The sequence below is a fragment of the Calypte anna genome, chromosome 33, assembly GCF_003957555.1.
Source record: "Calypte anna isolate BGI_N300 chromosome 33, bCalAnn1_v1.p, whole genome shotgun sequence".
Classification (NCBI taxonomy): Eukaryota; Metazoa; Chordata; class Aves; order Apodiformes; family Trochilidae; genus Calypte; species Calypte anna.
Genome location: NC_044275.1, coordinates 1,586,909 through 1,601,700, shown reverse-complemented (window position 1 = coordinate 1,601,700; position 14,792 = coordinate 1,586,909). Strand labels below are relative to the sequence as shown.

Below are 14,792 nucleotides of genomic sequence, written 5' to 3'. Positions count from 1 at the left end.
AGCTGTGTGGGGCTGCTCACCCAGCAGCATCTTCCTGAGGTGAGGCAGGTATAAAAGTCCAGCCCAGGGCTCCCACCAGCTCCTCATTTAGCTCAAGATGCTAAATCCTACCCAAGCAGCCCTGATCCTGCTCAGCCTGGATGGAGCCATTTTAAGCAACAGTTTAAATTAAGATACCTTGGGGAGCTGAGCCCACAGCAACGTGAGGAGTTAACCCAGCTCTGGGTGCTCAAAGGCCACCTCAGCCCCTCAGCAGGAGCCTTTGCCTCTCTCCACAGCCTGGGGTTAATTTCCCACCCTCTCCTGCAAAGTTTTGGGTTTTTTTTTTTCTTTCTTGAGCCGTGATGCTGCCTGGCCCCAGAGGGACTCGCAGGGAAGGTTTGAGCTGCCCCAGGTAAGAGAAAATCGTCCTTCATCCCTGGGGTTTTCTTCAGGAAGGGCTAAGAGGGGTGGCAGAGATGGAGGGAATTGGTAACGTTTAATTTCTCAGCACTGAGGAGTTAAGGGTTTGCTGCTAATGAGAAGCAGAAGGGGTTTCATTCCTGCAGCCACCAGGCTGGAACTTGTCCCTGGGGCTGTGGGGTTTGAGGGGCTCCTTGAGGAACTGGGAACTGCTCCAGCTTTATCCCTCCTCCCAGGAGGCTGCTCCAAGGCTGCTGCTGGGAAAGGGCTTTGGAGCTGCTCTGATGTGCAGTGGGGAGGGCTGGGAGCCCAGCATGGGATGGATGGGATGGGGATGGGGTGGGGTTGAGTTGGGATGTGTCGGGATAGATGGATGAGATGGATGGGATGGGGTTGGGATGGGATGTGATGGTGCAGGGGGGGGCAGGATGGTTCCCATGTCCCACTCTGTGTCCCCACAGCTGGGTGTGAACTCTTTGGAGCATCTCCTCGTCCCCTGGGAGGGCTCCTGGCCCCAGGCAGGGCTCGGGGCCAAGCTGGGCTCACTCCCCCTTGCCAGCCCGGATGACTGATGCCCGTGGTGGAGGAGAAGATGCTGCAGACCCCACCACCAACCTGGAGGCCTCTGACCCAGAGCTGCACTACGAGGAGGAGGAGGAGGAGAGTGAATTGGAGCCCTCAGACACCAGCAGTGTCTGCTCTGATGATTCTGTCTACCCTTGCTACGAGGCATCCCCAGGACCTGGCAGTGATGGGGACCTCAGCCTCTACCAGCGCTGCGCCAAGAACGATGCCAGACTGGTGCAGGAGAGACTGGAAAGAGGGGTCAGCAGGAGTGAGGCCACGGAGCTGGACATCAACGGGAGGGTGAGAGGCTGGGGGGCACCTGGTGGGGCAGGAAAAGGATTTCCCAGGAGCAGGCAGAGCCTGAAGAGGGGGTGGTTGGAAGGAGAGGGCTGGGTGGGATGGTTTTGCCAAGGGTTGGGTTGATGGATCAAATCCTTGGAGCAGAACCTCATCCAGCCTCCCCTCCTGAGCCCATCTGGGTGGGTAGAGGAATTGGGGGGGGGGTGTCTGGGGAGGGAGAGCCCTGGTGCTGAGCATGTCCCCTCTCCAGAACGGGCTGATGGTCGCCTGCTATAAGGGCTTTGTGGACATCGTGCCCCTGCTGCAGAAGTGCCCCTACATAAATGTGAACCAGCAGGACAAGGATGGGAACACGGCCCTGATGATTGCAGCCCAGGCAGGTAGGGACCATGCTGGACCTTGGTGACCCCCCTGGGAAGTGATGGGACCCCTCCCCTCCAAGCACCCAATGATCCCGGGGGATGTGAGCCTCCCCATCCCAGTTTATCTTGGGCTCACACCTCCAGCCACGATAGGTTCCTCCTCCCAGCAGCAGAGTTCCACCCTGATTGTCCATGGGGTGTGCAGGGAGATCTCAAAGTCGGGGTCATCCTTTATTCCCATGTTGCCCTTGCTGGGATTTATGGGGTTTTTTTGCAGTTTTGGACTCTTTCCTACATCCTCTGCCCCAGCAGCTGGTCACCAGCCCAAGACCCAACCCCTTTTGGTTCTGATCCCTCCAAGTCCCTTCAGTTCTGGCCTCGTGAGATGCAGTTGTGAAACCCTTTTCCTGCCAAAGGGAACCAGCACTTTCCACCAGTCCTCGACTTCCCAAGCCCTAACACAGCTTCTCTCTGGCTCCTCAGGACACATCACCATTGTCAACTACCTCCTCAACTACTACCCCATGCTGGAGGTGGACAAGAGGGACCACCGGGGCCTGACAGCACTGATGAAGGCAGCGGTGCAGGGCCGGCAGGACTGCGTGACCGCCCTGCTCCTGGCTGGTGAGCACCTCCCAGGGGCTTCCCAGGATCTCTTGGGAAGGGGTGGAGTTGCTGAAAAGACCTTAAAGATCATCCAGTCCAACCATTCATCCAACTCCACCCAGTTTGGTGCTGATCCCTGCCCCTCAGCACCATCTACAAGGGTTGGAGAGACCTCCAGACATTAGGGCTCAACCACCTTGGGCAGCCTCTGCCAGGGCCTGACAACCTTTCTGGGATGAAGTTTCTCCTAATCTCCAACCTAAACCTCTCCTGGTGCAACTTGAGTGTTGCAAGACAAACCTCTTTTAGGGCACGGTGCTCCAAGGTCCAGCCAGGTGTTCCAGCAGAGACTCAGGAATGGTGCTCTGAGCCCACAGCCCTCAGGGCTGACCAGCCTGGCTCGGTGCTATTGCTCCAATCTGACCTCTCTGCTGGCTTGCTCAGGACTGAGCTGAGCCTGTGCTTCAAGCCTCACCTTTTATTGGCCCCCTAATCCTGCTCATGGCAGTGGGGACTCTGCCCTAATCAGGTACAGGTGGGCTTAACACAGCTCATCCCCACTGCCTGGTAATTAGCAGCACCTGGTTGCCTCATTTCACTACACTTGAGGCCATTTCCTTTTGTCCCATTGCTCCTTCCTTTGGAGCAGGGAACCAACCCCTCCTGGCTCCAGCATCTTCTCAAGGAGTTGCAGAGAGCCAGAAGGCTCCAGGCTCAACACCCCCATCACCCTCAGCTGCTCCTCAGAAGTTCTCCAACCCCTTCCCCTTCCCAAGCTCTCTTGTCCTCCTTTGGACACACTCCAACCCCTCAATGTCCTTCTTGTCCTGTGGAGCCCAAAACTGACCCTGAGATTCGAGGTGTGGCCCCAGCAGTGCCCAGCACAGGGGGGACACCGACCCCTTGTACTCCGGGCTGGGCCCCTGGGGTGATGCTCTTTGTGTCCTGGTGTTTCCAGGAGCAGACCTCCAAGCTGCAGATCCCATCAAAGGGAAGACAGCCAGGGAGTGGGCGTCCTTCACCGGGCGCTTCGAGACGATCGTGCGGATCCGGAGCCTCCTGAGGCACCCACGGGCGGAGCAGTTCAGCACCCGGTACCGACCCGAGTGGCCAGCCCTGCCTGAGCTGGTGGCCAAAGCCATAAGTCCCAAATCCCGGGGGAAGAGGCTGGCTGAGAAGATCCAATCCGTGTTCACCTTCAACATCCCCCGCGACCCAGAGGAGGACGGTGTGATGGACCACATGGTGAGGATGACCACCTCCCTTGCCAGCCCCTTCGTGGCCACTGCTTGCCAAACCATCTGCCCTGACAGCCCCCCCGAGGTGGGGAAACGGAGGTTGTCTGTGCCAGAGATCCTGGGGCAACACGTGCTGGATCCAGAGGATGAGACAGAATCCAGCTCCTGCTCCTCCAGCCTGGCCTCTTGCAATGGCCAAGTGATGTCGGAAATTCGGCTCCTGCCTCCACGCCAACCCCCCGGGGGCTTCCTGAGCTTCCTGCCCCGGCGCTTGAGGTTTGGAAATATGATCTTCCCTGCAGAACCTGTCCCCAAAATCAAAGTGAGCAAAGACTCCTCCCCCGGGGCCCCTTCCAAGGAGCACAGGAGGCGTGGGAAGGACAAGCACCTCCTGCAGCCCCCCAAGTGGAAGTACAAAGAGCTGAAGGAGGAGAAGAAAGCAGCCAAGAAAGAGGAGAAAAAGAAGAAAGAGGGGGAGAAAAAGAAGAAAGAGGGGAAGAAAAGTTAAGGGGAGGGAGGTGTTGGGGTGGGGGTGAGGTCCCCTTGGACCTGATGGCTCTTGGCATGGGGGTGATGCCCCAGGGAAGGGGATGCTGGGGAGGTACCAGTGGAGACATCCCAGCCTTGGTGGTTCCAAGGTCCCCAAGCCTCTGGGCTGGCTCTGGTACTGCTGAGCCCCTGCTCTGGGCTGGGTCTGTTGGAGGAAAGGTTCTTGGGGTTTTTCTTAGTTTTTTTCCCTCTTATTTGTTTATTAATTATTTATTTCTTTTGCCTCTTTGATCTCCTGAGATCTTGGTCTCGCAGCGGAACGCGGCCCCACAAATTAAAACGGGAGCAGTTGCCATGTTAACGAGATTGATTTAATGAATAAAGGCTCAGGGCTGCTTGTTGGAATGGCAGCCACCTCGTCACCCTCTGGGTGACATTAACTTCCCCCACTCCTCCAGATTCCCGGGTTGCAGATGGACAAACTGAGGTTCAGGGTTGGGAAAACCTCTCCACGGGAGGGTTCAGAGGAGCTCTGGGTTCCAGGAAGAGGCTGGAAACCAAACCTGGGGTCCCCACAGCCCAGCTGCCCTCTGGAGCTGGAACAGATTTTGTACCCTGTTACCCAGGACAGGACCCGTGGTCCCTGTTCCCAAGCAAACCCTTGACAAACCCCTTGGGACCCCTCTCCTGCAGCCCCCAGGATCCTGCAGGGAATCAGGCAGATGGAATTTTCTGGTGGCTGCAGGGAGCTCCCCAGATTCCAGGCTTCTCTTAAATCCAGCCCCATCCCTGAGGGTGGGATGAGATCTTCCCCTTTGGAAAGAGGCAAAGTTCTGGGATCAAAGCAACCAGCCCCAGCCCTGCCTGGAGAGTCGGGATCCTGGCGCCCGCCCTGTGCTGCGGGAGAGTAACGAGGAGCCCGGATCCATCCAGGAATAACCCTGGGAGAGGCTGCTCGGATCCCCCGAGCCCGGTGCAAAGATGGTGAGGGGTGATAAAAGCGTCTGGAGGCACCGACTTCCTCCCGGGGGGCTCCTATCAGATGGAAACTGCCCGCTTCCCCCCGCACCCCGCGTGGGCAAGGTCACGGGGGAAGGTTCTTGGTGTTTTATCCTGGTTTTGTGCTTTTGTTTGTTGGAACTTCCTCGATGACGGGAGATAGAAGAGGGGGGAAGGCGGCCGGCAAGACCTCAAAGCCTGGCAGCCGCTTCCCACCCCCCCGTCCCTCGGCTCCGTGCCCAGGATGGGACTGGGGATGGAGAAGGAACGGAGCCCTTGTAGCTTGGTCAGTGCAGGGGATGCAGTGGGTGGGGGTCACCCAGCAAGGATGGGGCTTGGAAAGGTGGTGGAAGGGGGCAGGGGGGGACATGGAGCAGCTGAGGAGGGGGTGTCCCAAAACACGAGGCTGATGTGGCAAAGGGGAAGTGATGTTTCTGCAGCCTCTGTGGCCTCCTGGGTCCTGGGGGAATGGGAAGTGCCCAGTTCCCCATGGGCATGGCCCCAGCACCAGCTCTGGGGCACCTTGGGGGCTGGGGGCACTGAGGAAGGCCCTGTGGCTCCCCACAGCCCAGCTTCCAGAATCCCAGGAGCATTCCAGGTGGAAAAAGATCTTGAAGATCATTGAGTCCAACCAGTGACCCAACTCTACAAAAGCCCAGTGCCGAACTATGTCTCTCAGGACCATCTGCATGGCTTGGAGACACCTCCAGGGATGGATGCTCAACCTCTTCCAGGGCCTGACAGCCCTTTCCAAGAATAAATTGTTCCCAATCTCCAATGTAAACATCCCCAGGACAGCTTGAGGCCTTTTCCTCTTGTCCTGTTGCTTGTTTCTTGAGATCAGAGACCAAGCCCCTCTGGCTCCAACCTCTTCTCAGGCACTTGGGGAGAGAGAGAAGATCTCCCCACACCCAAGGGGAGAAAACTCCAAAAACATCATGGCAAGCACCAAATGACCAGGGAGCCTTTGGGCTCTGCTCTGGTGCTGCCACCCCTGGGCTGGATGCTGGGGTGACCAAGGACCTCAAGGTCATTGCTCCAGCACCTCTCCAGACCATTCCCACAGGATCACCAAATCATTCTAGTTGGAAAAAACCCTGAAGATCATCGAGTCCAACCATTAACCCCACTCTCCCAGACCTTTGGGTGCTTGGGGCAGGAGCTGTGATGGGTATTCCCTCCCCAGGGGTTTGGGATTGCCAGGAGGGCTGGGTAAGGGGGTAGGGAAGCTGCTGGTGAAGGAGAGGGCAGGAGGAATGGGAAGAGGGAAAGGAACCAGGATGGAGCTGGGGCCTGGTGTGCAGGAGGAAGGGAGGGCAGCCGTGGATGTGTGCTCAGCAATAGGAAATGCTTTATTAGCTGGGAGTGGTGGAGAGAAGCCAGGCAGGAAGAGGCAGTAATAAGAAACATTTTTTTTTTTTTACTTTGACTTCTCCCACATCCAGACCACAGAAGCATTCGGCAAGCGGCTGCCTGCGGATAACGGGACCACCGAGCTCAGCCCGGGGTTGGGACAGGGATTTTCCCTCCCTGGGACAGGTGACACTGCAGCCCCGGGGTGCTGGGACAGGTGACAGGGTGGGGACAGCCCCATGAAGCTCCTCCAAGCTGGGACACACGGCACCGAGCTGAGCCACAGCCGCTACCCCCGCGGCCGGGAGCGTTTTGCCGAGACCGGGCATTGCCGGGGGGCACGGATGCTGTAGGTGAGTGGGGGGGTCGTGGGGGGGTTGTGGGGGGCTGGAGGAGTCCGGAGCTGTCCCAAGCTCAGTGCTTTCCCTCCTGAGTGACCCCAGGGCAGGCGAAATCAGGATTTGGCCCCGTTTCCTTCACGTTCCAGGTTGACGTCAGTGAGGCAGAGGCTGGAACTGGGGCTCTGGCAGAGTCCGGGAGGATAAATCCGGATTGGGAGCGGTGGGAGAGCGGCAGGATCGGTCCCCGGGTCCTGGCAGAACCTCCTGCGCCAAGCCCGGAGCTGAGCTGGGAAATGGGGAATTTGGGTTTATTTTAAGAAGGCACAGGGAAAAGGAAGGAAAGGTGAGGGCTGGGCTGAGCAGGGGCTGGAATGAGTATGGAATGAGTATGGGAATGACCCAAAGGGGGGGCTCATCCTCCGGCCACGCCAAACCCCGGGTCCCCCCCGAGCGGGGGTGGGCGAGGAGGAGCCGAGCGGCAGCTCCAGAGGCTCCGTTTGGGGAGCAAAGTTTTGAAGCCTCGGGGGGCGAAGCTTTTGTCTCCTCTCAGAAGCGTCCATCCAGCCCTTCGCACCTCACCGGTGTCACTCGTGGCTGGCAGCTGCCCCCGCACGAAGGTCCGGGCCGTGTCTGGCTCCCTGTGAGAAGCAGCATGGGGGAAACTGAGTCACGAACGGCATCTCGCAGTGAAACACACACACACACACCCGGGAAGCGGCAGAAACCGCCGGGGAGGATGGAAGCAACGGGGTGACAAAGCTCAACCCAGACACCATGGAATGGCAGGGGATGTTCCCATGTTCCCCCCAGCCACCCCCTTCCCCAGAGCCCCTTCGTGGGGAAATTCCCCTTCCCCAGGGCCCCTCCGGATCTTCCCAGCCGCTTCTGCCGGCACCTGAACTCCGAATTGATTTGGGTTTTTTCCCCCTTTTCCGGCTTATGCCTCGAATCCCAAAGGCTGGAAGGCGGCTCCGGAACCTCTCGGGCTGGGAAGATGCTCTGGAGGGTGCAGGAGCTGCAGGTCCAGCAAGGAGGAGAGAGGTTGGGGACAGGGATGGGGACACGACCCGTCACAGGGACGAGGCACCCGGGGTGGTTTTCCCATGGGATGCTCTGGGTCAGGGTTTGCTCTTGGCTCGGGATTTCTGGAAGATTTTATGGAAGTGTCCCCGAGGAGGGAATCCACCGCAGGGAGTCTCGCCTTCCCTTCAAAAAAAGTGGGTTTTGTAGCTCTGGGAATTGCAGAGGAGCTGAGCCCGGGATAATCCCGGAGGCTCTGGAAGCAACAGCGAGCGCTGGAGAGTTTTGGGTTTTTTTTAAATAAAATCGATCCTGGGGCAACGGAGGGAGCGGGAGGTGCTTCAGCTGGAGATGAGTTTGGGAGCCGCTCCGGGAATCGAAATGGGAATCGCTCCCGGAATTGCTTCGGGCGCGGGGTACCCCAGCTCCCTTCCCGCAAGCACCAACCCGAGGAGCTATTTTGGGGAGGAAAAGCCCGTTTTAAGGCGCAACCGGGGCCTTAACCGGGAGGGGTCCGGGAGTGCGTGACTTCTCTTCCCCATCAAGGGCAGAATCTAAACAATCTTGATTCCTGTCCCGGCGGCCCTGGGCTGGGCTCCTTCAATTCCAGGAAACGGCGAGCCCGGCGTGTTTATGTCGGGAACGCCGAAGAATGAGGCGAGGAAGGGGCTGGGGAGCCCCCGGTGAGCCCCCCCCTATGTGAACAGGGGCGGGGGACCAGGGGACGGGAGGGCAGCGTCGGCCCCATCGGGTTTGGTTGGGGGTGAAATGGCTCCTTGAGAAGGAAAGAAAAAAAAAATAAAATAGAGGGAAAAAAATTAAAATAGCCAAACTTCCCCCCAAAGGCGCCGGGGGGGACATTTTTGGCTGCCCCCCCCCTTGTGTCACCGATCAGTTCCATCGCACACCCCCCCCCCCCAGCTCAGACCCCGGTGGCTCTGGTGAGAGATAAAGAGCGAGGTCGGGGGGGTCCTCAGCTCCGTCCTGCAGATCCGGGGCGCTGCGGGGTGTGCGGGGATGCGGGGGGCTGCGAAGGGGGTGCGGGGGTTGAGCAGGGATGTGCGGAGGTTGTGAGGGGGTGCACGGGATGCGGGGGCTGTGGGGGCTGTGGAGGGGCTGTGGGGGCTGCGAGGGGGCTGTGCGGGGATGCGGGGGGCTGTGCGGGGATGTGGGGGGCTGTGGAGCGTGTGGGGATCCCTCTCACCCCCCTTCTCACCGCAGGACGATGCCGTGCGGAGCCTGCGGCCCGGCAGTGCTGGCTCTGATGTCCCTGTCCCTCGGCTTCGCAGCCGGTAAGTACCGAACCGGTGCCGGTGCCAAGAGCGGGGAGGAGGGGGCGGGGGGGGTTTGAAATAAACCTCCTCGGCTCTTGGAAAGCGTCGTCTCTGGCTCAAAATAAACCAGCCTGGGGTGTAGGGGGGGGGGCTGGTTGCAGCTCTCCCTGGGGGACCCGCACTGTCCCCAGCGAGGGGCTTCTCCCCTCGGGGACGCTGACCTGCCTCCCGTGGGGTAGCTCGGCTTAATTAATTAGGGTTCATCAAGTGCTTTGGCGTCACGGGGAGGTGGCACGCACACGCTTAAAATGCGTGGGTTTTTTCTCACGAGGGTGGCGGGGAGACGGGATGGGCTGCTCGGGACCCCCGTGGACCACCAGGGTGACCTGGGGACAGAGCTGGACCGGGGGCGTGGGCAGCGAGGAGCAGCAGAACCCATGGAGGGGACGAATCCCCACCGGGTCCCCGTCCTGCCCACGGGGGCCACCAACCCCCAGGGTTCCCCCGCCAAGCCCCCAACCATCCCTTGGCCCTGGCACCGGGGCAGGGGGGCAATGGGTGCGGGAGGGGGCCTGGCCACAGCTGTCTGTCCCCTCTCCGCCGTCTGTCCGTCCCTTGGTCGCCGTCCGTCTGGCTGCCCCCGCGCTGAACTCGCTGATTCCAGGAGGGATATTTTCTGCGCGAAAGGGCAGAGCTAAATCGGGAGCTCTGCCGGTCCCAGGGCCGTGGCAAAGCTCCGGGGAAGACCCCGGGGTCGGCACCCGAATCGCAGCATCCACCCCTGGGGAGGTACAGCCTGAGTTTGGGGCTTTTGGACCCATCTTGGTCCCGGGACCAGGGTCCGGAGAGGGATGCACCAGCACCCACTGGGACTGTAGATAGGATGGGAACGAGAGCCTCCCAGTTAATCCCAGTTGGTCGGGGTGGATGTGTGTCCCCTGCACGGCCCCTCCTCTGCTTTCTCGGAGATGCGGGGGGAGGTGGCCCCCAACCTCGGGGCTGGTGCTTGGGTCCCAGCCAGGATGAGGCCATTTTCCATGATGGCTCAGGATGGGAAATGGCACTGAGCACCTGCCCTGAGCTTCCCCACAGTGGTCCCAGGCTTCCCACTTTCAAAATTCGGCTGGAGAGCCTTTAGGACAGATGTTCCTGTCCCCAGCACTGCCAGCATGCCCCGTGGCACATTGTCCCCTGTCCTCCTGCCTGCAGAGGAGCTGCTGTGTGCCTGTGATGTGCCCCACTGCAGTCTGCCCACCTGCACGGGGAAAATCTGCTTCGTCAGCAAGAGGAAGGAGGAGGGGACCATCACCCAGCACCGGGGCTGCTTCTCCCAACACATCCTGGAAAACTGTCAGACACCTGTGACGGAGCAGTATGGGATGAAATGCTGCAACTCCAGCATGTGCAATGCCGAGCTGGAGATCTTCCTGCAAGGTACAGGGCCTGGGGCACCTTCAAGAAGCCGGAGGGGAGAGGAGCAGAGCTGCCCACGTGGCTGGAGATGTGGTTGGGTCTCCAGATCATCCCCTCCTCGCTCAGCATCTCTAGGGTCACCCTTTCCCAGCTGGGACAGAGATGTCCTTGGTTGTTCCTTCTTGGGCTGCACCTGCAGAGCAGGGCCAAGGTCCAAGCATCAACACCTCCACCCTCCCAAGCCCAAACATCACCTTCATGCTCTCATCCAGCATTTCCTCCCCCCAGGAGAAGAGGCCCTGGGAAAGGTGCCTTCCATGCCCAACCTCCTCTTGATGATCTTCGTCCCCTTGCTCACCCTCCTCATCCTCGCCGCGCTCACAGGGCTCTTCTGCTGGAAGGTGACCCAGCAGCGGCACAAGAAAAGTGACCTGGGGGACATGGACCTCATGCTGAAGGCATCCATGGTGGGAGACAGCACCATGGAGGTGGGTGAGCTCCAGGGGGGACCTCAAAAGCCCCGGAGGTGTGGCGGGGAGGAAGCTGACCCCGTTGTCACCCTGGTTCTGCAGGACCTGCTGAATGATGACTGCACGACGGGCAGCGGCTCGGGGTTGCCCTTCCTGGTCCAACGCACGGTGGCTCGACAGATCACCCTGGTGGAGTGTGTGGGTAAGGAGGGGGCTGGGTGCTGATGGTACCGGGACACCAGACCCAGGACAGGGAGGGTTTGGACCCCACCATCTCAGCCAAAACCTCCTCAAGAGGGAGTTCTCCCCATCTGGATGATGATGATCTGGGTGGGCCAAGGTTGATGGATCCCATGCCACCCCACTGTCCATCCCCACGGGTCCATCCCCACGGGGCCCCACGGGAGTGGGTGTGGGGTCAAGGGGCTGTGTGTGACACAGTGGCGTGGCCATGGCAGGCAAGGGACGCTACGGGGAGGTGTGGAGAGGTGTGTGGCACGGGGAGAGCGTGGCCGTGAAGATCTTCTCCTCCCGGGATGAGCAGTCCTGGTTCCGTGAGACAGAGATCTACAACACGGTCCTCCTGAGGCACGACAACATTCTGGGTGAGTTGGGGGGCCCAAGGTGGGGAGTGGGGGTGGCTGGGGGGTGGCTTCATGCTCCCAGCTTTTCTCCTCCCCTCCAGGTTTCATTGCCTCTGACATGACATCGAGGAACTCCAGCACCCAGCTCTGGCTCATCACCCACTACCACGAGAACGGGTCCCTCTACGACTACCTGCAGAGGACAGCCCTGGATGTGGAAACCTGCCTGGGTTTGGCCTCCTCCATCATCTGTGGCCTTGTCCATCTCCACGTGGAGATCTTTGGCACCCAGGGCAAGCCTGCAATCGCCCACCGTGATCTGAAGAGCAGGAACATCCTGGTGAAGAGCAACAGACAGTGCTGCATCGCTGACCTGGGTGAGACGGGGAGGGATGCTGAGCCCTGGGGACATGGTGGCACAGGGATGTGGTAGCACAGGGAGGTGGTGGCACAGGGAGGTGGTACCCCAGGTTTGGGGCACCCCAGGGATGTGTCATTCCGTGGATGCCATGCCGCAGGGATGTGGCACCCTGGGGACACAGCAGGGCACTGAGGACACTGTCCCCCTCACCCCTCAGGGCTGGCTGTCATGCACTCCCAAGGCAGCGACTACCTGGACATAGGGAACAACCCCCGGGTGGGCACCAAGCGCTACATGGCCCCCGAGGTGCTGAGCGAGCAGATCCGCACCGACTGCTTCGAGTCCTACAAGAAGACAGACATCTGGGCTTTTGGGCTGGTGCTCTGGGAGATCACCCGCAGGACAGTGGTCAACGGTGAGCAGCTCCTGGGATCTGCATTCCCTCCTTCCCTCCTTTTTATGGGGGAGTTTTTCGTTGGTGCTGGTTTTCGGGTTTGGTTTTTTTTCTTTTCTTTCTTTCTTTTTTTTTTTTCTTTTTTTTTTTTTTCTTTTTTTCTTCCCCCTTTCCTTTCGCCCAGCAGATTAGCTGTAAATTATAAACACTGTAATCTAGTGTCAGCACCCGGCTCCCTGATTAAAGGGCCCATTAGACTCAATCAGCGCTTTGTTTGTTCAGCGCTGATTAGAAAACAAGCAGCGGCGAGCGCTGCCTGGAAAGCGGCCACGGCCCGGACCTCCGGCCAGCGGGGCTCGGCTTGGGGGACAGGGACACAGGGACAGGGACCGGGTCCCCTGGGACACGGAGGAGCCTCCTCAGGGCTGCCAGGCCAAGTCCATTAAAAGCATTAAGGAAATGGTGGGCGCTGGCGGGGGAGGAGGAGGGGGTCCCCCCGGGCGCAGTCTGGCCGGGATAATCTCATTTCCCTCCCTGGGGCTCCTTCAGATTAAACATTTACTCCGAATTACAGCAGCCGTGTGCCGGGGGTGACCTTCAGCCCATGCTCTGAACCTCCAGGAGGGGCTGAGCAGCCCCGGGACATCAGGGATGGGAGAGCCCGAAGTTAAGGGGTTCAGCCTCCCCCAGGGTGCTGGGAGCCGGTGGGTGCTTGGGGTGCCCCAAGGGGATTAAACCCCGCGGCTACACGAACATATGGAGGCACTAAAAGGGGATTTAGCTGGGCCAGCTGGCACATCGCCCTGCCGGGAGCCGGTGCCAGAGCCGGTGCTGGAGCTGTGGTTGATGCTAGAACCGGTACCAGAACCGTGGTTAATGCTAGAGCCAGTTCTGGAGCTGTGGTTGATGCTAGAACCAGTTCCAGAACCACCGTTAATGCCAGAGCCGGTGCTGGAGCTCTTGTTCATGGTAGAGATGTTAGAGATCTTGGTCATGGGTGCTGGAACCGGTGCTGGAACCGGTGCTGGAGGCCCCAGCCTCCCGGTTCCGTCCCGGTAAGGTCCCAGGGTGCAGCCAGCACAGGGGCACAGGGGGGGTCAAATCACTCCAGGACTTCCCAGGGCCCCAGGTGTCCCCCCTGTTGCCAAGCCCCGTGATGTGCAAGGGGGGGGGGGGGACCCCTGCCTTGCCCCCCACCCTCACCCCCACCCATCCCCTCCGCAGGCATCGTGGAGGAGTACCGCCCGCCCTTCTTTGATGTTGTGCCCAGCGACCCCAGCTTCGAGGACATGAAGAAGGTTGTGTGCATCGACATGCAGACCCCCAGCATCCCAAACCGTCTCTTCTCGGACTCGGTGAGTTCCCCCCCTTCCCCCAGACCCCCCCAACCTTTGCTCCCCGTGCAGCCCCCTCCATTTCCCCTTTTTTTTGTGTCTCCCCCCCTCCCACCACCACCCAGGTGATGTCGGCGCTGGCAAAGATCATGAAGGAGTGCTGGTACCAGAGCCCCTCGGCCCGCCTCACCGCCCTGAGGATTAAAAAGACTCTGAAGAAGCTGAACAATTCCCTGGAAAAGCCCAAACCGGAGCAGTGAACACCGGGAATACCGGGAATGTGCCCGACCCGCTGAGAGCTGCCCCGGGGATGGGGGTGAAGTCAACACCGGGATGGCTGCTGGTCATGGTGGGAGCAGCCCCCACCTTGCCCACCCACCCAGGGAGCCTTAGCAAGGAGGGAACAAAGCAGGAAAAAAAACAGAAAAAAAAAAAAAAAGAAAAAGAAAAAAGAAAAAAGAAAAAGAAAAAAGAAAGGAATCTTCCAGCCCGGTTACAAAAATACCCTCGGGATCCGACACCCGACGCCGGCCCGGCGGGGATGGGCCCACCCTGAGCACACCCCCAGGGCCAAGGAGGAAGCTGGAAGCAGCTCTGGCATCCTATCCATCCATCCACAGCCCCCCCACCCACCCACTCGGGCACCCACGCCACGCTTGGTACCCCCAGGCAACGGGGGGTGCCCAAACCCGCCCGCCCGGTGCAGCCCCGGGGATGCTCGGCGGCAGGTTGAGGAATTCCCCGGCAGCTCCGGCACAGCTCCTGCCGCAGGAGGTTTGGATCCGGGCTGGGAAAAGGCTGAGCCGGGAGCCCCAGTTGGGTGGGATCCACACCCGAGCACCCCCCGGGGCTCCCGAGCACCCCCCGGGCTGCAGGGACCCCCAGGAGCCTCTTGGTCTTTGCCAAAGTTTCGGTGGTTTTGTTGTGTTTTGGTGGTTTTTGGGGTTTTTTGGGTATTTTTGTCGCGTTTTGGTGCACCTCGTGGCCAGCTCCAGCCCCCCCATCCCAAAATTCCCCCCGTTTTCCAAGGGCTGTTCAGCAGAACCAGCTTTGCGCCCTCCCGCAGAATTATTTAATGATTAAGATTTAATATATTTAATAAAGTGTAAAGCTCTTTTATCACTCCAGAGCCGCCCAACCTCTCTCATCGGGCAGGACGCGACCTTTTCCATGACTGGATTTATTATTTCCGTGTCGTGGAAATGCTGGAGCCCCCAATAAACCTGCCCCAGCCTCCGTGGGCTGGGACCGCACCAGTGGGGGGCTACTGGTCTTACTGGTGGTC

General features: G+C 59.8%; 2 protein-coding genes across 4 annotated transcripts; both read left to right on the top strand.

Moving 5' to 3' along the window:
* The first annotated feature begins 1,209 nt into the window (after window positions 1-1,209).
* On the top strand, window positions 1,210-3,983 carry ANKRD33 (ankyrin repeat domain 33). The gene is made up of 4 exons (XM_008492282.2): window positions 1,210-1,269; window positions 1,520-1,649; window positions 2,115-2,255; window positions 3,196-3,983. The coding sequence occupies exons 2-4, from the start codon at window positions 1,529-1,531 to the stop codon at window positions 3,981-3,983; spliced, it is 1,050 nt and encodes a 349-aa protein (XP_008490504.1). The 5' UTR covers window positions 1,210-1,269; window positions 1,520-1,528.
* A 2,428-nt stretch (window positions 3,984-6,411) lies between these two features.
* On the top strand, window positions 6,412-14,634 carry ACVRL1 (activin A receptor like type 1). 3 transcript variants are annotated; one of them, XM_030468241.1, is made up of 10 exons: window positions 6,412-6,665; window positions 8,899-8,969; window positions 10,161-10,385; window positions 10,653-10,852; window positions 10,937-11,036; window positions 11,293-11,439; window positions 11,520-11,795; window positions 11,997-12,194; window positions 13,398-13,528; window positions 13,633-14,634. In XM_030468241.1, the coding sequence occupies exons 1-10, from the start codon at window positions 6,556-6,558 to the stop codon at window positions 13,765-13,767; spliced, it is 1,593 nt and encodes a 530-aa protein (XP_030324101.1). In that variant the 5' UTR covers window positions 6,412-6,555; the 3' UTR covers window positions 13,768-14,634. The 3 variants fall into 3 exon arrangements, with proteins under 3 accessions (XP_030324101.1, XP_030324102.1, XP_030324103.1); XM_030468242.1 differs by having other exon boundaries at window positions 6,572-6,669; XM_030468243.1 differs by lacking the exon at window positions 6,412-6,665 and adding an exon at window positions 8,573-8,618.
* Window positions 14,635-14,792: the final 158 nt, after the last annotated feature.